General features: G+C 46.5%; 1 protein-coding gene across 5 annotated transcripts in view; it reads left to right on the top strand.

Moving 5' to 3' along the window:
• The window catches only part of MAML2 (mastermind like transcriptional coactivator 2), a 214,290-nt gene extending 192,500 nt beyond the window's left edge, over window positions 1–21,790 (top strand). For all 5 annotated transcript variants that reach the window (XM_062639346.1, XM_062639344.1, XM_062639345.1 and 2 more), the window contains exons 4-6: window positions 7,660–7,863; window positions 9,392–9,503; window positions 17,148–21,790. In XM_062639346.1, coding sequence (XP_062495330.1) covers window positions 7,660–7,863; window positions 9,392–9,503; window positions 17,148–18,127 — 1,296 coding nt within the window. In that variant the 3' untranslated portion in view covers window positions 18,128–21,790. The remainder of the gene's footprint in view (window positions 1–7,659; window positions 7,864–9,391; window positions 9,504–17,147) is intronic.
• The last annotated feature ends 213 nt before the right edge of the window (window positions 21,791–22,003 follow it).

The raw sequence follows: 22,003 nt of genomic DNA, 5'->3' as shown, positions 1-22,003 counted from the left end.
GCCCAGCTCTCCTTAAACTCGGGAACCTCTGGACCATACTCCCCTGTATGGTGTCCATATGCCCTTGAGCTAGTGGGACTGTCAGAGTTACTTCAGGGGGAAACATGAGGATGACAAAGAAACACGTTACATGTAAGCCTGTTGTATGTAAGACTTCAGTGTTGGTTCTAGCACTGCTCTTTAAACTGGACATTTAAATACAAGCATGTATGTATGACAGTGCCTCCTATTACTGAATTCACCCAGTGCTTCCTCGTACAAGACCCTAGTTTTGATTACTTATAGTTTTTCTAAGTGGGCTGAAATTTTCTGTGCTCTGTATCAACCTCAGGCTAGATAATTTGGGGAAAGATAATAAACATATGGCAATGAGACAAGAACATTTAGATGAATAAGACATACCTATAGACAGATAATATATGCCCACACCAAAGATACAGACAGATGATCACAAGTGTTTAATTCAGTCAGTTTAGGAAGTTTTCACTGTCTCAGCTGGCAATTACCACTCCTTAATGGGAGCACAAAGCCTGTGAGTGTGCACGTCCCTTCTCCTGAAGCACTAGGCAAAACAGGTCGACTCACACCGGCTCCTGCTCCAGATAGAGGAGTGTTAGTTTCTTAAACCTCTCTAATTTTGTTTCCTGCAATTGTGAGGTGATAAACTAAAGGGCTTGGCATGTTGCAATGTGGATATTGCATATTACAGCCATTGCAAGTGATAATGCTGAAGTAGAACAAATCATTATGTGTCTGATCTTGTCAAAAGCCCGATGATAGGAGTCTTCATCATTCATGCTTATTGGCATGCTTGTTAGAGCACATGAGACATTTAAGACCAAAGCTCCACAGAGACCTCAGCATAGTCTTTGCTCAGGTACATTAACGGAGGCTCTTTGCTGGTCTGTGGATGAGGAAAGTATCTTGTCCAGAAGGTGCAGGCTGAGGTCACTCCAAGCGAAGAGTGCCACTGTGCCCCTGCGGCTGGATGGAGGCCTGGGAGGAAACTCTAACCCCGTTGAAATCAGCTGGAGTTTTGCCATCGCCTTCGACGGAGCCAACATTCCTGTTCTGATGCAGACGTTTCACAATAACCTCCTCTGTTGAACTTTCAACACGTGCGTGTTATTTTCATTACAAATAAACAAAACCTTTCGAAGATGCAGACCTTCCTATGTACATTATGCCAGAAGATGACATTAAAAGTTCATCACAGTACACGTGGTAAAATACCAATAATCCATCCTTGCAGTCGCTGGGAAAACTTCTGACGCAAACGAACCCCTTCTAGGTCGTTCTGCCTCAATGTACAGCAATCAGACGTACAGCTGAGGGTTTATTATTTTTGCAGAATGCACATGCATTCCGAATTTGCCGTGCTCAGAAACAGAGACAAGACGTTCATCTGTGTGTGCTTGGCTTTGGGAAAAGACATCTCTGTGTGCGGACACGGGCCCTGGTACCGCGCAGACAGGAAATCTGCCAGACTGCCTCGGCAGGAGGCTGCCTCCAACACGTGCAGCAAGGAACAAGAAATGTCTTAATGATTAATCACTGTCAACCTTTGTTCTCGTTAAAGACTTGATTGTCGGACAGGGCTCGTAATGAGACCCTGTTCCTGGGTCTGTTGCTATGTGATTGTGCAAGTGCTGAATCTGGGCCTCAGATGCAAGATGCAGCTCCCATTTTGCCCAAGTCTAAGGCATTGGGATGGGAATGTTGTTATAAGAGTGCCTGCTAGTGGCTATAGGGCTGTGCAGCTTTCCAGCAAGGGATTATGGGAAGGCTACAGATAAATCACCGATGGCTCAATGTCCATTCACAAGGATCTCGGGAGTGAGCAGCTTCCTTGTTAGTGCTGAAAACACAAAGTTCCAAGAAAGGTTTCTATTAAGACCTGTACAAATAACTGTCTATCAAAGTCTCTTGCTTGTGGTTTCTCACCAGTAGTGGGGATTGGCTCCTTTGAGGTGTTTGATCACCCATTTTTACCTAGCAGATTGTGCAGTGTTCTTTTCACTATTTTCATGGGTAATCTTTTGCCACACTGAGTAGCAGAAGAATTACCTATTTCTGAAAAGAATTCTGAAGTCCACCTAAATTTCAGTGTTTCTAAAAACTGACCTTTTTAAAAGCCTTGCTCTGCCATTGAGAGCTGCAGCAGTTGGTTGTGCTGAATACCTATTCCTCTGCATGCTGGGTATCAGCTGCATCACTGCAGATCCAAACCTATCACTCCAACAGGTGACTCACACCCATGAGGCTGCAGAAATCAGGTGCATGCTCCCTCCTGTCACAATCGTTTCCAGCTTCATAGCTTCTGAAGGGATCCATCTACATTTCCTCTTTGAGCTCCATCACTTGGGTTGTTGGGAGGAGTGACACAGCATTTGATTCTTTTCCTGGTTGGATGAAGGCACAAGTATTTCTGGCAGGCAGCCTGGGCTTGTGAAACTGCAAATGGTGGTGTCCGTGATTCCTTGTGTATGTGCCTTGCAAACATGGTTAGCCCTGAATTTTTATGTCCTGAGAGCTCAGATGTTCACAGGAGAAAAACACAGAAGATGGTCCCATGTGGCAGAGCCAACTTCTTATAAACACTCTGCAAAATCACTGAAGGGAAATACTTCGCGGTCTTCACCCAGCTGTATGTCTGGGTATTAGACACAGCAAAACCATGTCTTGGGATCTTGCAATATTCAGGTTTTTCAAATGCTATTTATACATATGAAAGCAATCTTGCTGGAATGTATGAAAGTACTCTCTGGAAGGGTATTAGGAGAAATTCAACCTGTAAAAGCATCTTCTGCATGATTAACTTGAGAGGCTTTTAGGTCACTCTGTATAACGTCCATAGAAAGTGATCCACTGCTGCTTGGCAGATTAAGGGCTGTTCACACTCACTCTTCCAGGCATCTTACTCAAGTGTGACTAGAAGCATCTAAAATGAGGAGTGTAAGGGAATGTTCCTATCATCTAATCTGGGCTCCTAACTTAGTTGTCTAAATTAGGCATCTAGGGTTTAATTATGCATCCTGGTCCCTCTGTACAGTGAAGGGAGAGCTCCAGCAGGCTGTTCTTAGAGAATCTGGTCCAAGTTTTTTGTTAGAGACCTGAACTTAGAAGAGGGTCCATCCCTAGCAATGTTCAGGGCCAGGCTGGATGGGGCTTGGAGCAACCTGCTCTAGTGGAAGGTGTCCCTGCTGTGGCAGGGGGTTGGAATTGGGTGCGTTAAGGTCCCTTCCAACACAAACCAGTCTGGGATTCTATGTTGCAGACATGAAAAAAGGTTAAATGAGTTTGAGGTGCTCAGAAGATGCTGTTTTCCACCCTCACTGGGCTGTTACGAGCAATAGGTCAGGGAAGACTCAGGCTGTGTTTCTGCCCAGTCTGTGTTATTTCCAGTCCTGATACGCAGATCAGATCCTCAGCTGTTGCCGACCAGCATACCTTCAGGAACTACTTGGCGCTCCCACATTGTACACTGGCATAGAAGGAAGCCCTGTGTGCTCCAGTCAGGAGCGGGAGTTGTTCTCTCCAGCTTTTCCACTATAGCTAAGGCACTCTGCCATGGTCCTGCCAGAGTTCTGTGTTCTTGTCTGAGGCAAGGACACAAGCAGGCAGTGCTTGGAGTTCAGATATCCATGGAAACCCCTGTGTTTAGCAGAAAGAGGTGGGTTTGCTTGCATTAATTGTAGCAGAAAAGAGGTGGCTCGGGAGGCCACCGGTGGGTGCCAGGACTGGCTGTTCAATGGAGCACCCTGTGCTTGCCTTCTAAAGTTGCATGAGTAGATCAGCTCTTCTCATTAAGCCTGGTCCTGTCCCATGGCCCCTGGGTCCACTGGAGAACCTCAGTTCTGGAATGCTTGGGCTGTGGAAAGGAGCATGCCCCAAAAGGGGCAACAGAGAGGATATCCAGACAGACCCTAACCCACTGGCAGGGTGTGAGGGAAAGAGAAGGAGAAGGGAAGGGGAAAGGGGGGGAAGTGAAAATGGAAAGGGGAAAGGGGGGGGGGAGTGAAAATGGGAAAGGGAAAGAAAGGAAAGGAGAGAGGAGAGGAGAGAGGAGGAGAGAGGAGGAGAGGAGAGGAGAGGAGAGGAGAGGAGAGGAGAGGAGAGGAGAGGAGAGGAGAGGAGAGGAGAGGAGAGGAGAGGAGAGGAGAGGAGAGGAGAGGAGAGGAGAGGAGAGGAGAGGAGAGGAGAGGAGAGGAGAGGAGAGGAGAGGAGAGGAGAGGAGAGGAGAGGAGAGAGATTAAAGAAGAAAAGTCTATTTGAGAAAGTTCATATGTATGTTAGAAGCCAAACCCTCCCTTCATTTGTCTGAACACAAGTCACCTGCAGCAGGGACAGTGAAAGGCAAACTCAGTCTTAAATGTTTTGTTTAGCTGCTAGTTTTGAGCATCATGTTCTTTGTGACGCTTACAAACAAACACCCCAGTTGTGTTACCAGCTCTGAGGAGCTTTCACCATCCCTGCCTCTCCTTCTGCTTCTCGTAGGTTTTATACCTCATGCCAACATCAGAGAACAGGGTGCCACACACCTGCTTTGCATCTAGAGCATCTCTGTGCTGGAGTTGTGGCACCTCCAGAGCAGATGGAGGCTTGTGGTGCTTGGTGAGCACTAGCTGAGCCCTCGGCTGCTTCTCCTTGCCTGTACAGTACCGGGCAGAGCCTTGCAAGAGCTGCAGCTGATCCACAGGAATGCAGGACAGTGCAGCAAGTGGAGCAGGAGCTGGGAGCAGACGCTTGTACCTGTCAGAGGTGTGATGATCCCAGCCCATCCCTGACACCCAGCTGGCTGCAGGGATGTGCTCCGGGTCATGTCACCTCATTGGAAGCAATGCTGAAAGAAGGTTCCGTTCCCACGCAGGGAAGCAGCATGGTGTGACCATGCAGGGAAGCACACAGGGCTCTCTGGCTGGGGTGATGCTGGGCTGCCCCTACACCCCTTCTGAGCAGAGGCACCCCTTGGTGAGGGGACATGCATGGCCCACTCCAGGCTTCCTTTGGTCAGGGGTTTCTGAAGTTAAAGTGCATAAACCACAGGCATGGGAACCAAGTTCAGAAGGCCACCGGCAGCTTTAGAGGGGTGGAATTGTAGTAAAGCTGCTTCAGGAAAGCCAGTTCAATGAAAGCAGGGTAGTTCCAACCCAGATCTGCCCTTCTCAACAGGGATGTTGGAAAGCGTGCTTTGTCCAAGCAGAGGGGAGAACCCCAAGTCCCCGGCAGCAGTGTAGCCCTTCTGCCATCCGATCTGCAGTGATGAAGCACTGGGTGAGAGTAAGGCTCGATCTCACTGGTTCGTGAAGGGTCAAACTGCTGCACAGCTAATCCCTGATTTATTAAGGAACAGTTCTTTCTTCTCCCATCACATCACTGCCGATGGAAGAGCAGCAGGCAGAAGTAACACATCGTAGATTCATAGGCTCACACTGACATTTCATGAACAGCAGAGAAAGGACCAAATGCAAAAAAAGAACCCAAACTGGCTCCAAGTTGATGATTTATACTGTTTTCTCAGGGTCTGTTTGCCAAGCAGCTGGTGTTTTGTGCCAATTGCTGTTACAGAAGAGCTTTCTTTGATAGGTACCATGAATGGACACTACACAGTTTATCTTAAAACAAAATCCCTCCCCACAGCTTATATGGGCTGGCAGGGAATGAGGGAAAGAAAAAGTTAGGCTTTGTTGGGGTTTTCTTTACACAGGACTCTGAAAGCACATTTGGGGGAGCCTGCATTATCTGTGCAAGAACACAACAGATGAATTCTATTAATGGCTGTAACATGTGGCCGGGTTCAGGCTAGAGTTGTCGTTTGAATATAGGAGTCAAAGCCAATTTATTGTAACATATTTTTCTTTTCAAAATATTTTAAGAAAGACAAAAAAGTTTGCACAACAACTTGGCAAGCAGGTCCATGGAGAGGAAGGAGGTATTTTCTACATTGCAGCTAACATAAGGGCTGAAAAATGTGGCAGTGCCGAGCAATGCTGGATTCCTTCTGGAACTGAGAGAAAGTGCGCAGGATATAACTGTGTAAGAGCCCAATAAATTCTGAAGGGTGGGTTTGTAACACTGCCCTGGGGGTTGCAGGTGGCTCCAGAAGAAAGTCATGGGTTTTATTTCAGGAACAGTCATCAAATGCTGTATGTAGCCAGCTATGCACTCGTGTGGCCCCATCTAAAAGCCACAGAACTGTTTTAAAATAGAAATACCCATAACAATCATTGCATGTCTTCCATGGCAGATGGTAGAAAGATAAGTTGGAGTAGTTTGTAGTGTGTGTGTGTGTGTTACTGGGGGTGTGCAAAAGCTAAGGCACAGAAATGAGCTTCCCTAGAGCTTGTGAAGTGATGAGCATCAGTGCTCCATGGTCTTCAGGGCATGGGTAGGCTTCACCTCACCATTGCTTGTTTCAGTGTTGGTCAGTCCATATTTCCCTGGATGCCATGGTGAGAAATTGCCATGGAGCAGAACTTTACTTAAGTAGCAGACCAGACCCTGGCACTACACCTTGTTATTGAGAGAACCACTGCATAACAGGGAGCATCAGAACCCAGCTGTGGATTCCTGTGTGCGGGGCAAAAATGCTGCTGCATCTATAGAGAATTTTGTGGTTGGGTTCCTATGATGAATTGCAACAAAGTGGAGTCATAGAAATGATGTTTCTCATAACGGTTGAGACCTCCCCAGGGTATCTTATTTTCTTTGTAGCTGGGTGGCTAAGGAATACCTGACTATCGAGTGATCCAACACAGGCTGAGTATTTTTGTCTGTGCACTGCAAAAGCTACTTCCTAGATTTGGTAAAGGACTAAGTACCAAACACTGGTGGAGCAGACAGAAAACATATTGCTCCCCATGGAAACCATGGCTGAAAGAAAACAAGTAGCATATTGTCATCCCATGTTTGTTCTCATTCTATGTGTGTGTGGTTTGAGTCCCCAAGTACTTTCCCCATTGCCTTCTGAGATAACCTTTTGCCATCCCTTCCTCAAGAAGCTGCACACAGGGAAGAGGAAAGGAATCTAGATCCATCACAAAGACCAGGGAGACCTTGAAGCACTCTTCAAAGTCCTGTCCAGTTACACATTCATTTTACCAAGGAAGTTGGTAAACTCTAAACCTACTTAATCCTGCCACTAATGGGAGTCCATTAGCAGTCTCTCAGAGGTAATGGGGCAAATGAAAGCAGCACCATTCACCCCACTGGGAAGTAACAAGGCTTCTGTGTTTTCCAGGAATAGATGCCGCTTCTAGCAATGAGTCTGTAACTTCTCACTGCTGTTCACCAGATGGTGGGAACCAGCAGATGCCGAGTTGGCTCCCTTGTGGTCAAACAAACTGCCATAGGGCCCGATGCAAGTTTCCTGAATGATCCCCAGCACGGCCCCGTTACTTCTGTTAATGTTTCTCCAGCTCCTGGTACAACATTGAGGTTTTCCACTGGAACCACCTGGCACGTTTTCAGAGCCTTCCATGAGCGATGCAGTTACTCAATCCCCTTCTTATTTTGACAAAGCCTTTGTAATGGTCACTTGTCCTGAGAGCCTGTGGTCTGTGTGTCCTGTACTGGAGCTAATTGCATAAAAAGGATTACTTCCCTTTCTTGATGCTTGTTATTATTTTCATCCTTCACAAGCCATTTCTTCTGTTTCAGGATCAACACTCTGTGGTAGGCCAGGGAGCTGGCCCCACTCCAAGCTCCAGTTCTTGCTCAAATCCAAACACTGGAAGTGGTTACATGAACTCATCCCAGCAATCAATGTTGAATCAGCAACTGATGGAAAAGAAACAGGCTCTGCAGCGGCAAATGATGGAGCAAAAACAACTCCTTCTACAGCAGCAGATGTTGGCAGAAGCCGTAAGTTTTCTAATTCCTTCTTTTACATGGAAAAGATTATCATCGAAACAATAGAAAAGAAAGCTAAGACAGGGAGAAGAAAGCCCCCAAAACTTTGAGGTCATTTTGGCAATGCCTAGGCCTTCTAGAGTGTGCCTCGTATTTTTCAGCACTTTGCTTAGCCCTTTTGAAACCTTCTTAAGTTTATATGAAACAACTCAAGTATCCAAGCTACTGTGGTTTTGTTAGGAGAACAGTCTAAGCATATGCGTAATTTGAGGCACATGAATATTGTCAGTGGTTTTCTTTGCAAGATAAGCTAAGGTGCATTGCTATGCTACTGTGACCACAGAGAATGGCTGGGATGAGTTCTTCTTTCTCTATTCTTCTTTTTGCATTTCCAGATATTTACAGCCAGGTTCTCTCTCCTTTGGTATCTGAGAGACCAGTTGGGAGTTTCTGGTCATTTTAGGAGGCATGGGGGGTATTTGCAGTCTTGCTGGCAGTGATATGTGCTAGAACCCACTAGTTTAGTTCCACTAAACTGGTGTTGCCATTGATATTGCGTGAAGTGAGTCAGCTGAAGGTGCTTCATGTGCCATCACCCATGGCCAGTGCAATGGGGCAGAGTCCCTGTTGCCAAAAGCAGTAGCATGTGCCTTCTGCATCCTCATATTCACTGTTCCTTGGTAGCCCTTCTTGCCAAAGCATGGAGAAGAAGTCCTGGAAGAGGAGCTGAGCTTGGCATGTCCTTGAGGCAGGCAGAAAGCAATGTGGGAGCCTTGTGGAAGCCATGGAAGGGCTGCAGAGAGGACGCTTTGTTTCCCCAAGGCTGCAATGGCAACACACCCCAAGCCTGTGGCTTATTTACCTCGACCTGCATCTCTCAGCCTACAGGGCAGACCCATTTATGCTGGCCTGACATTTTGAATCCAAAACTCTCTATTCTCTAGAAAGATGTAGACACAATGATACACATTTAATGAATGCCATTCAGTAGTTACAGAACAACACAGAACTGGGAAAACATTCATGTGTTTATGGGGATGTTTTCTAAACAAAAATTACTCAGTTTTTTAATAGAGAATATATTTTTGTTTACAAATTTATTGCCATTCAAAAAAAAAAATCCATTTGAAAGCTTGGCTTTGAAATTAAGGATTTTGTTTATCCAGAGAACTAGTGGATGCCCCATCCCTGGAAGTGCTTGCACTCCCTGTATAAGAGGAAAGACAGCACCGTGTACATGTAAGGGGAAGCAGAGAGCAATGGTCAGTGGCATGAAAACCAAGTGGACCAGCAGTGTCCTCTCAGTGGTTTTAAGAAAAGTTAGGCCAGACTAAAAACATGCAGCCAGCAGAAAAGTTTCCATATAAACTTCAGTGGGTGAGGGCACGGGTTCCCAAATGCATATCCTGTGGACCAGAGAGGGTGAAAGGAAGGAATACATCAGATTTGTACATAATGAGAAAAGAAAGATGTGGGCAAACACAGAGCCAGGAAAGCATAAAGCAAAGGAAATTGATATATTTCTACTCTAATCCTCTAGGAGAAAATAACTCCACAAGATCAGCTGAACAGACACTTGACACGACCACCACCAGATTATAAAGACCAAAGAAGGAATGTGGTCAACATGCAACAAGCAAACCAATATCCTGGTAAGTGCCCATGGGCTAAATAAAGCTATTTCCTTCCTTCCCTTCCTTCCTTCCTTCCTTCCTTCCTTCCTTCCTTCCTTCCTTCCTTCCTTCCTTCCTTCCTTCCTTCCTTCCTTCCTTCCTTCCTTCCTTCCTTCCTTCCTTCCTTCCTCTCTTCCTCTCTTCCTTCCTTCCTTCCTCTCTTCCTCTCTTCCTTCCTTCCTTCCTCTCTTCCTCTCTTCCTTCCTCTCTTCCTTCCTTCCTCCCTTCCTCTCTTCTTCTCTTCCTCTCTTCACAGAATCCCAAGGGTTGGAAGGGACCTCAAAAGATCATCTAGTCCAACCCCCCTGCAAGAGCAGGGTAACCTAGAGTACATCACACAGGAACTTGTCCAGGCGGGCCTTGAATATCTCCAATGTAGGAGACTCCACAACCTCCCTGGGCAACCTGTTTCAGTGCTCCTCCTCCCTTCCTTCCTCCCTTCCTCCCTTCTTCCTCCCTTCCTCCCTTCCCTCCCTGACTCCCTCCCTGACTCCCTCCCTCCCTCCCTCCCTCCTTCCTTCCTTCCTTCCTTCCAGCTGTAAGACCATCCAGAAGATCCATGCATGCACCAGGTCCTTATTTTCTGGGTATCCATTTACACCTCTGCAGAGGCAGTGGAGTGGTGGCTGCTGCTCTCATGTGCTATTTACCTTACCATCCCACACCACTGAGAAGTGCTGATGTATGATCTGGAGAACCAGCTCCTGGCCTATCCAGGCTGATGCTGCATCTCTCAGACATGGAGAAGGAGGGGCTGGTACCCTTCCCATTAGCCTGGGGCAGGTGTGCACTCAAATACTTGGTACTGAGGTGTCCCCTTGACTATGCAGCCTCACTCCATCCAGATAGCTTCTCTTGTGTACATGGTACATCTTGTTCAGAGACTGAGAACCATCCCTCCCTTTAAATGGCAGCCCATGTACAGCATGAGGACCCTCGTACTGATTGTACTGATGTACCTTGCATGACAGCATCACGGGCAAGCAGAGCAAACAGACCTTTTGGTCTGTTCAGTATGCCACAGGCATAGCCTCAGTGCTGTTCTACAAGCAACATTTCATCAGATCAGTCTAACAGAGGAGTAAAAGCTGCTACTTTCTACCAGAACTGCCCAGGGCAGAAAATGTCCAACACTTCAGGACAAGCCCTTCGTTCCAGGACTTGTGCCCTCGCCCCCTTGGAATCCAGTTTTGGGAGCCCAGGACTGCCTGTTTCATGCCTTTCATGCTGTTCACCTTGCTGGTTAGCTCAAGGCTGCACTGAGAGCAAAGACAGAGTAAGGGAAAGATGCTGGGAAGAGGGAGGAGGTGGGGGAAATGCAGCAGATGGATCAAAGGATGTCTTTATACTGCAGAGCGTCTGTGCATGTAAGTATAAAAAGGATCCTTCGCCTTCTAGTGAATCTTTTTATACAACACACTGAGGGGAAAAAAGGATGTTTTGGTTTGTTTGTTTTTTGATAACTGTTGGCTCTGCAGATTCAGCCGGGGATCTGAGTCTTTCCTTCCTACCTGTCATTTGTAGCATTTCAGCTCCTATTAGGAATTTAATGAGTTCCTAAGTGCAGCTCACTCACATCCTACCCTTCTGCCCAGCATCCTGCCCCTCTGCAGACCTTGGCACCAAGAGCCCAGCTACACATGGGAAGGGGTGCTCAGGCAATGTTCATGCTCTCCTTTGCTTTGCTTGTAAGTTCTAGCAGCAATAAACCTGCTGCATTCTGGAAACTGCTGTTTTCTTACAGGCCTGAGTGTTTATTGTGTAAGTTTGCACAAGCATCACTGATGCAAGGTAATAACCCATGGTGAGGGCAGAAAGAGCCCTACTTGCTGGCTTGGTACCTCCTCTGCTCATAAAGCAAATGCTTTGGCAACCCCAGCAATCTGTGGTGGAATCCTGTGATTTGCTGTGTTGTTTAAAGGTTCATTCCTGGAACCAAATGGCTAACTGAACCAGTCAATTTCACCTCTGTGCCTGGCAGCATCATGGATCAGATTCTCATGGAAACCATGCTAGGGCACATGAAAAACAACAAGGTGGTTGGTGACAACCAGCATGGCTTCACTAAGGGGAAATTGGCCAAACTGACCAATTTGGTGGCCTTCTATGATGGGGCTACAGAACTGCTGGACAGGGGTAGAGCAGTTGATGTCATCTACCTGGACCTGTGCAAAGCGTTTGACACTGTCCCACACGACATCCTTGTCTCTAAATTGGAGTGACATCAATTTGATGGATGGACCACTCGGTGGATAAAGAACTGGCTGGATGGCCGCACACAAAGAGTTGTGGTCAATGGCTCAATGTCCGGCTGGAGACCAGTAACGAGTGGTGTCCCTCGGGCATCGGTTTTGGGACCGGTCTTGTTCAACATCTTCATCGCTGACATGGACAGTGGGATTGAGTGCGCCCTCAGCAAGTTTGCCAATGACACCAAGGTGTGTGGTTCGGTTGATATGCTGGAGGGAAGGAATGCCATCCAGAGGGACCTCAACATGCTTGTGAGGCGGGCTGATGCCAACCTCATGAAGTTTAACCATGCCAAGTGCAAGGTCCTACACCTGGACTACAGCAGCCTTCCAGTATCTGAAGGGCCCCACAAGGATGCTGGAAAGGGACTCTTCATCAGGGACTGTAGCGATAGGACAAGGGGTAATGAATGGGTTTAAACTTAAACAGGGGAAGTTCAGGTTAGATATAAGGAAGAAGTCCTTTACTGTGAGGGTGGTGAGGCACTGGAATGGGTTGCCCAGGGAGGTTGCAAATGCTCCATCCCTGACAATATTCAAGGCCAGGTTGGAACAGAGCCTTGGGTGACATGGTTTAGTGTGAGGTGTCCCTGCCCATGGCGGGGGGGGTGGAACTGGATGATCTTAAAATCCTTTCCAACCCAAACCATTCTATGATTCTTGGCTTTTACTTAAAAACAACTCATTTCTAGCCCAAAAGGGAAAATGGAAATTACTGCAGCCACATCTTTGAAGGGCTCCAAAATAAGTAGATCACCATTGTTATGTGGCTCTTCTTGTTGCTCCTAATCTGATGGACTCTTTGCCAGTCTCGTGGTATTTGGAGCCCCATCTCCTGGATTTGAAACATGTGGGATTGGCAGCACTTGTCCATTCAAATCTGCAGTCCCTGATGAGTGAGCCCAGGGACGACAGCAGCTTTTTGGGAGAGCCTGAGAGAAAGGGCTGTGCTGGAAGCTCACAGCACAGCTACCAGATGGAGCGATTAGGAAACTCTTGCATAAGGGAATAACAGCAGGGAATCTGTTCCCTTTTCTGGGAATAGCTTTGCTCAGGTCATGGAAGAAGAGACAAGAAGTTGAATAAAATAACAAGGGCTCGGTGACACTTGGTTAAGCTTTTTATTGCTCTCTGCTTTTCACGATAGTGCCATGGTGAAAGAAACCCCAAGACAAGAGCAGGTGAATCGGTCAGGGAAGGCATTTCTGGGAATGGCTGCAGCCTGGGGTGCCCAGCTGCTGAACACAGCACTGCCAGGGAAGCGTTTCTTCCCATCTGGAAGAAATCAGGATGGAAAATATTTGCGTTAAAATAAAAAAGGATTAAAATAGCAATGCAAAGAAAGGGGAAGCTTCGTCTGTTGCACAACAAGTACAACCCATGTCCTGACTGCTTGTACTCTTTAAGGAGAGTGGCATTGGCAGGGCAGTGTGACGGTAGCCCTGGGATCACGCCAGGAGGGGCTTCATGCCAGTGGCACACTGGCACACAACAAGTCTACACAGACTTGTAGTTCAGATGGAGGGAGAGAACCAGCTCTCCCCAAATGGCTGTTCCAGGTCTTCTGAAAACCACTGATTCATAGAACTATAGAATACTTAGGGTTGGAAAGGACCTTAAGATCGTCAAGTTCCAAACCCCCTGCCATGGGCAGGGACACCTCACACTAAACCATGTCACCCAAGGCTCTGTCCAACCTGGCCTTGAACACTGCCAGGGATGGAGCATTCACAGCCTCCCTGGGAAACCCATTCCAGTGCCTCACCACCCTCACAGTAAAGAACTTCTTCCTTAAAATCCAATCTAAACTTCCCCTGTTTAAGTTTGAACCCATTACCCCTTGTCCTGTCACTACAGTCCCTGATGAAGAGTTCCTCTCCTGCATCCTTTTTGGCCCCCTTCAGATACTGGAAGGCTGCTAGGAGGTCTCCACGCAGCCTTCTCTTCTCCAGGCTGAACAGCCCCAACTTTCTCAGCCTATCTTCATACAGGAGGTGCTCCAGTCCCCTGATCATCCTCGTGGCCCTCCTCTGGACTTGCTCCAACAGTTCCATGTCCTTTTTATGTTGAGGACACCAGAACTGCACACAATACTCTAAGTGAAGTCTCACAAGAGCAGAGTAAAGGGGCAGGATCACCTCCTTTGACCTGCTGGTCACGCTCCTTTTGATGCAGCCCAGGATACAGTTGGCTTTCTGGGCTGCGAGCGCACACTGCCAGCTCATGTTCATTTTCTCATCGACCAACGCCCCCATATCCCATTCCTGTGCTGGCATAAGGTAGCAAAGAGTCAGGGACCCCATCTCTGTCAAAAAGATGTGCCAGTATTTCCAGAAAGCAGTGAACAATGCATAAGGCACTAGCAAAGTCAAAGACAGGGCTAACTGTGAGGGTTGCTGAGCCTTGATTGTGAGTATCTGACTGTCCTTGTGGGAGTAAAACCAGGTGGATCCTCATAGCATCTCCTGTCCCAGGGACTGCCCAGCCTAGAGACTGAATTTGGGTGCTTAAGCTAGCACAGATTGTCTTTAGCAAGTGTCTCCAGCTTAGCTCCAGTTGGTGGGAAAGCTTGCCTTCCAGGATAACGTGGGCTTCTTAAGCTAGGCCTCTGTTTCTATTCATTTGGAACAAGCAGCTCTGCTTGTGGAGTCACACTCAGTGTTAATAATGATTTAGGAAGAGATTATTTTTAAGTACTTAAAAAGAAGGAACCCTTTGCATCCATTAATAAATGAAAATAGCACATAGATGTATAAAAATAATGCCGAAAAGGCAAAAATAGATGGTAATTCTTTCTTCAGTCCCAGTCTGAGGGAACTGAACATCGTTATGGTGAAATTTCAACAGGAACAGTATATTAAACAGCTGTTCCTAAACATAGACTCTTTAAATATGTATGTGCATGATTTGTCTTCAAGAGTTCTGAAAGAGCTGGCTGAGAGGTTCTCCAAATTCTTAATGTCATTCTTTATTTAGTCTTGAAACTCCAAGGACGACTGCCAATGCCATGCCAAAAATTAGAAGAGTGAAGTAGGTAATTGCAGCCCTAGTGACCAAATGCAGAGCTCAGCAAAAATACTGGGGAGCTGATACAGCCTGAATAAGAAACATTGGAAAGGGAATATAATGAATGTCAGGCAGTATGGGCTGATGTAAAAGAATCTTTGGAAATCAGCATGGTATCATTTTCAGTGAAACCACAGTTTTGGTTGATAACATTAATATTTGTTCATTTTGTGTCCTTTAAAGCATCTGACTTTGTATTGCCTGTAGTGATTAAAAAAACAGAGTAATACAAAATCAGCGTAACACAAGGAAATGGCTGATAGGTCTCCAGATATCACTGCAAACAGGCTGTCAACCAAAAGACAAACACAGTCTGAGATGATGCTGAACAAGAAGTAAAGAGCTTACTTTGCATCCATCCTGGAGATGTGCAAGAGCTGTTTCTGTGACCAGCTGTGATGGGTCTTGAAATAGCCTTGAAATCAAATGTTGAAAACTGTGAAGTTCTGAAAAGAGGTTAGAAGGATTGAAGGACTGGAAAACATAGAATTATAGAATAGCTAGGGTTGGAAAGGACCTTAAGATCATCTAGTTCCAACCCCCCTGCCATGGGCAGGGACACCTCACACTAAACCAGGTCACCTAAAGCTCTGTCCAACCTGGCCTTGAACAGCACCAGGGATGGAGCATTCACAACCTCCCTGCGCAACGCATTCCAGTGACTCACCACCCTTACAGGAAAGAACTTCTTCCTTAAAATCCAATCTGAACTTCCCCTGTTTAAGTTTAAACCCATTCATTACCCCTTGCCCTATCACTACAGTCCCTAATGAAGAGTCCCTCCCCAGCATCCCTATAGGCCCCCTTCAGATACTGGAAGGCTGCTAGGAGGTCTCCACGCAGCCTTCTCTTCTCCAGGATGAACAGCCCCAACTCTCTCAGCCTGTCTTCATACAGGAGGTGCTCCAGTCCCCTGATCATCATCGTGGCCTCCTCTGGACTTGTTCCAACAGTCCTATGTCCTTTTTATGTTGAGGACACCCGAACTGCACACAATACTCCAAGTGAGATCTCAGGAGAGCAGAGTAGAGGGGCAGGATCACCTCCTTCGACCTGCTGGTCATGCTCCTTTTGATGCAGCCCAGGATACAGTTGGCTTTCTGGGCTGCAAGCGCAGCTCATGTTCATTTTCTCATCAACCAGCACCCCCATGTCCTTCTCCACGGGGCTGCTCTGAATCTCTTCTCTGCCCAGCCTGTAGCTGTGCCTGGGATTGCTCCGACCCAGCTGTAGGACCTTGCACTTGGCATGGTTAAACTTCATGAGGTTGGCATCAGCCCACCTCACAAGCGTGTCAAGGTCCCTCTGGATGGCATTCCTTCCCTCCAGCGTATCAACCGAACCACACAGCTTGGTGTCACCAGCAAACTTGCCACAGACTGAGACTGATGTGTCTGGAGAACGATGCAGGCATGACCTGCACAGTAAGAAGGACTTGATGATGGACCAACTAATGAAATTAATCACACAGACTAATAAATATTGAAGATAAAGTCAAAGTTAATCAAATTCAGTGTGGTTTTGTTGTATATATGAAGGCTCAAACCAAGTTAGTGTCCGACAATTGCTACTACAAAACAGCAAAGTTCCAGGGCTGTATGTTCTTCCATTCCTCCTCTGAGTTCCTCAGGGAATTCCCAAAATCTGGTGGTACCTGTGTAGTAAGCCTTATTACACTTTGGGAGCCACCCACTATGGTACAGGAATTTAGCTTGTACTGTGCCATGTGGCAAAGATTTCCTCATTAACCCACACGCTGGGTGAAGAAACATCTTTCATTTGGCTTGAATCTGACTTCTTCTTGTAGGGCTTGTACTGGAAGTGACAGTATCAAAAGGGATTAAACTATGGAGCAGCTCACTGTGTGCCATGGGGGGCTCTCCACAGTGCCATCTACACTGGCTATGTTTAGAAACATGGTCTTCTTCAGCCAGTCTCTCAGGGATTAATTCAGAACCTTGCACTGCATAAGCAATCACCTTACATTGCATAAATGACTTATTGTGGCCTCAAAATAGAGAGTATGTAGCTACAAATTTGCCACAAGTGAGCCTGTGTGAGGTTTGTAGGCTCTTCTTGTGATTCATTGGCAGGTGTCAGGGCAGAATGGCTTCATGCAGGCCAAACCACCTTTGGAAGATAGGCATCTTTAAGCCTTGAGCAAGTTCATGCAAGTCTTCTGAAGAGCAAAGTATCTTCTTCAAGAAATTCTGCTGCTAGAAAACTGGATTTTTAACCTGTTGGTATCTGAATCACACCAAACATTGATCTCTTGTTTGCTTTAACACTTCTGTTTTCTCCTTTCCAGGTGGCTCACCAGCAGTGACTATGAGCTCCAACATGTCCTTATCCAACCCAATTTCAACTCATAGCATCATGACCCAGAGCTCCAGCATCATGTCCACTCCTGCTGGGACCCGAATGCCTTCTGTTCCTGCCAATCGGAATATGGGCTGCTACGGGAACCTTCCTTGCAACCAACCAAGTTCATACAATGTGACTTCAGGAATGAATCAGATGCAGCCACAGAGGAACCAAAACCAAGTCCTGCCCGGTCAGAATAACCCCATGATGTCTCGACAGCAAACCATGGCACAGGGAAACAACGCAGCGGCTTTTGGGACGGCACTGGTGGTCAACTCACAGCAAGTAAGGCCAAGTTTGAACCATGGAGCTACAGGTATCCCTGCACAAAGGCCGGCCAATGTGATGATCACAGCTACTGCCACTGCCCAGAACTGGGCGCCGCAGGAGGCTGCAGTGAAGCAGCAGGATGCACTGAAACCCACAGGAGTCCGTTTCCCCACTGGCACTCCATATCCTAACCAGTCTTTACAACGCAGCGTAGGCAACCAGCATTTTCCTCAGCGTGCACTGGCACCTCTTAATCAGTTAACAACGGGAGTCCAAATGAGGCCTCCTATAAACCAAATGCAGCAGACTCTAAATGGACAACCCACTGGCTCACTACGAGGTCTCAGCATAAGACCTAACCAGCTGAGAGGACAGACTGTGCCTACCTTGAATCAGCCGAGAACGAGTATGACACCTCCGTCATCTCTGCCATCAACCAGTTTCACATCTACCAACCAAAACTCCCGGGCTTACCAAGGAAGTGACCATGGCAATGACCTAGCGTTTGACTTTCTGAACCAGCAAGGTGACAGTATAGGACCTGCACTCAACAGTGACTCAGACTTTATAGATTCTTTACTGAAAACGGAACCTGGTAACGATGACTGGATGAAAGACATCAACCTCGATGAAATTTTGGGGAACCACTCGTAAGTGACAGTACCAAGGGTCAATGAGATGAAGAGGCAGTAAGGACATTAGCTTTTTCTTTAGATGCCAACAACCTGCTTTATTAATTTACACTCCAGTAACTGGGCTGTCCTTTAAGATACCATGCAGGGCGACTGCCCTGTTTGAAGAGTTGCTCTCGGAATAAAACTGAAGTCTCCCTGATGAATGATAACATAAGTGATATTCATGCCTGCCACAAAGAAGTGAAAGCACGTGAAGGGTCTGTTCCCCACACTAGTGCCCAGCACATTGCAAACCAGTTCTTTCCAAGGAAGCAACATGGAGAAAAATGTTTAGCCTCCCACACATGCAAGTACCAGACAGTGGTTGTGGAACATCATTTCTCTGTGTGTAAAGTACGAGCCCAAGTGGTCCAGAGCTCTTCAACCATCATGTTTATGGCCCTTAACTTCCTCAGGACCACTCAGCCCTGACGGCATCAGGCCCTGTGTAAATCCTATTGTGTTAAAAAAACTGTTCACTTCTACACAGTACAAACTCACATGTGCTTTCCCAATGATTTTGGTTTAAGCCCACTATGTTTTGTAGCACACAAAAGGGTAAGTGGTCTTGTCCAAGGGAAGAAGGAAACAGATCATCCAGTGCGTTACTTGGTGTGCTCTGGAGGTCACTTCCTCCCTTTCATCAGTGCTTGCAGCACCTATCAGAGGACGCTACTGTCCTGCCAGCAGCACAATCATTTTGGGCATTGAGGAAAACATGAGATGAACTACACCAAAGCTCAGGATCCTCACTTTGCCACCTTGCCTACCCCAGGGACTCCAGGGACTTAATGGACAGCGTAAGTGAGAAGGGTGCTCATGGTTTGACCCTCACCAACTACTTTCCCAGCCCAGCTTAGAGGAGGGCAAATCCATGAAGTGGCTCAGCTAAGCTGCTATCCTCTTTAGGTAGTTCAGCCTGGTCCTCTTCAACTGAACAGGTTTACCCCAGCAGAAATGCCAGCATCTCTGTCTGGGAAAAGCTACAGTTCTGACTGCACAGCATTTTGGCTCTATCCTTCTATCCCTTCGCCATATGGGGAGAGCTAGAAGAGGTCCAGTGATGGCCCAGGTCCCCACAGCCTCCATCAGGCAGAGTCTGAGTGGCTCTGCCCCTGAAACTGGCATGAAATCAGTTACAACCACCTGGGATACTCACAGTAGGAGGCTCTACTCAGCCACATCTGTGTATGTAAATGAGGCAGTTTGGGGCAATATTTCTGGGTGCTGGACTCAACCATCTGTTCTGGGTTTGGGGATGGCCCAGTTAACCAATGCATCATGAGGGGGTTAACCCTAGGCAAGGACCATACTTGTAGACAGTTGGCAGCCACCTTGCAGCCACCACAGGCAAACAGCAGAGCAGGGAGGATACAGGTTGTTCCAACCGCTCGGTGACAGGGAATAGTCTCAACCATGTTAAAAGTTTCTCCTATAGACTTGGTCAGTGACATCAGAAGGAGGTGCTGTGTCACTGTAAAGCAGCTCTGCAGGGAGTCACACAGGAGAATTCACAGAAGGGAACAGACCTTACAGGTCAAATGAAAATGCTGTTCTTCAAAATGATGTGGTGTGATGTCTTTTACAGCCTCCTCTGAATTAGCTAAAATGATATGTGGCAAAAGAATACAATGCCTGCATTCACACGCCTCAGTGCCAAGAGGCATTGCTCTGCCCCATGCAAGTTCTTTATTCATCCTTGTTAGTGACACTGGGATGAGTAGACTACTTGACAATAGCATCTGCACTTATCTGACCTAGTTCTCAAGACAGGCTTTAATAAGGCTTTTCCAGTCATTTCACCCTGTCGTTCTATGTGGGCCCAATTGTTCATGATGTTTCAAGATGTTTCAAGAAGCTGGTGCACAAACAAGCACCAGCACCTCCAGGAAAGGTGTAACACAGCATTTAGCTAGATGTGCCAGCTAATGTGGGCTGGTTGTCATCGGAGAGACAAGAAAGCCTGCTGAAGAGTCCCTTCTGCTGTCCCAGCTAGTGATGGTTGCACACCCCTGCACTGTGTAACGTGGTGGCTCAGCTGCCCAGAAAGCTCCCTCTTGTCTCCAGTTTGGCTGCGGTGCACATGGTCCCTTTGATATGCCAGTACAAGATTTTCCAAGTCTTTAAAGAGCTTTTCAGCACAGGTCAGCATCCCACCTCAGTTTGGAGAGATACAGATGCAGTCCAACAAATGAGTCCCCAGTAAACTAGACTGCAATAGCAGCTACATCAGTTCAAAGTGGAGGGAAGATGGGCTCATGTGGCTCATACAGAGGCAAGCACCACATCCATGAGCAGGTCAGCACTGACTGCCAAAGCTCTGGTAGGAACAGACAACTGCAATGACGCTCATGCCAAGGCTGTTAGTATCTTCATGCGCAGTGGGCACTGAAGTCAGGTAATTTCAACTACCCTCACATGCCATTGAAGAGGCCACCACTGGTTTCTGTATTAAGACAAGACTGTTTTCCAGATCCTCAAATGATGTAAAAAAATTGTTCAGCTGAGGAGCTGGTCCCAAGGATTCAGGCTATCATCCAGTGGTGGATTCAAAGCTGAGCTTTGCCCTGTTGGCCTCAGCATGGAGTGAAGAAGACACTGGGCTGTGAGTGCCATCCCTGGGATCAAAATGTCAACCTGTCTGAAGTAAATTCTACAAAGGCAGAGGCCATTTGCAGTCCTGATGCATCTGGAATGTGAGCTCAAAAGACTCTTGCAACCAAAACTTGAATCCAGTATCATTTCTTCAGAACACCTGTATCTGAACAGAGCTAGTGTCTTTTTCCTCCTTCTTTGCCATGGCTAAGTGCACTACCCTTATAGTCTATTTTTCATCATGGACTGAGCACTCTTCGCAGTATTGGGTTGTAAATATAAAGAATTATTTGTTTTGTAAACTTTTGTAAAAAAAAAAGAAAAACCAACCAAAAAGTAATAATATTTTGGTAGGAATAATAAAAATCATATTATTTGGGTTATATTTATACATATGTGAAATAAATATACTATCAAAAAAGTTGTATTTTATACAAGAAGTCAACGGTTACCTTTTGTATTCTATATACAAAGTTTTGTATGATACAATTGTTTATTTTTATCTGCAGACTTCAACTTTGGGTTCTGGGGGAGGGCAGAATGGGATCGTGGTTCAACAGCTGGGTCTGACCCCAAGCTCACCGAAACCAATGGAGTCTTTCCATTGCCTTCACAGGGCTTTGAATCAAGCCTTTAAATCACCTTCAGATATGTTTGACATCTGAAGCTCTCTGGAAACCTCAACATGAAAACATTCCAGGTTTCACATTTTTTCCCTGAAAAAAGGCTTTTATTATTAATATTATTATTGTTACTATTACTGCAGCTCTTGGGAGGCAGGTGGGACCTATGTAATTGTCATGTCCTTGTTGCATGTATGTCTGCTTTATATTTTCCCCATATTATAAACCAGTGTTTCTCTATACAGACTGAAATGAAAAGTTGCTGTACAGAAATGTTTGTGTTTATGCATTTTTACATGTGGCTGTATATACCTCCTAGTACTATGCAGTGACACTTATTTGACTCCATTTATTTTTCACCTAAACATGAATAGTATGTTTTTCAGTAGCTATCAAAACTCTGCCAAGTAAATCGATCAAAATTATCCCAAGCGTCTCATTTCTTAATGTGGATTTTATAATGGATGTCTGTTTAGTCAACTGCTGGTTTGTTCTGAGTACATTAAAATTGCAGTGATATTTTAGGAGGGGGGTGAGAAAAATGTGCATCTGGCAGCTTCTGGGAGCTCCGTCTGCCTCTTTGCAGGAGAGCTGTGATGTTTTCCTACTGACTGAAGACGTGGTTTCATTATCCACAA

This window comes from Pezoporus occidentalis, unplaced genomic scaffold (genome assembly GCF_034315485.1).
Source record: "Pezoporus occidentalis ecotype Australia unplaced genomic scaffold, CSIRO_AGI_Poc_V1 ctg6, whole genome shotgun sequence".
Taxonomy (NCBI): domain Eukaryota; kingdom Metazoa; phylum Chordata; class Aves; order Psittaciformes; family Psittacidae; genus Pezoporus; species Pezoporus occidentalis.
The sequence above is the reverse complement of the archived record's forward strand: the minus strand, read 5'-3'. Positions and strand labels throughout refer to the sequence as shown.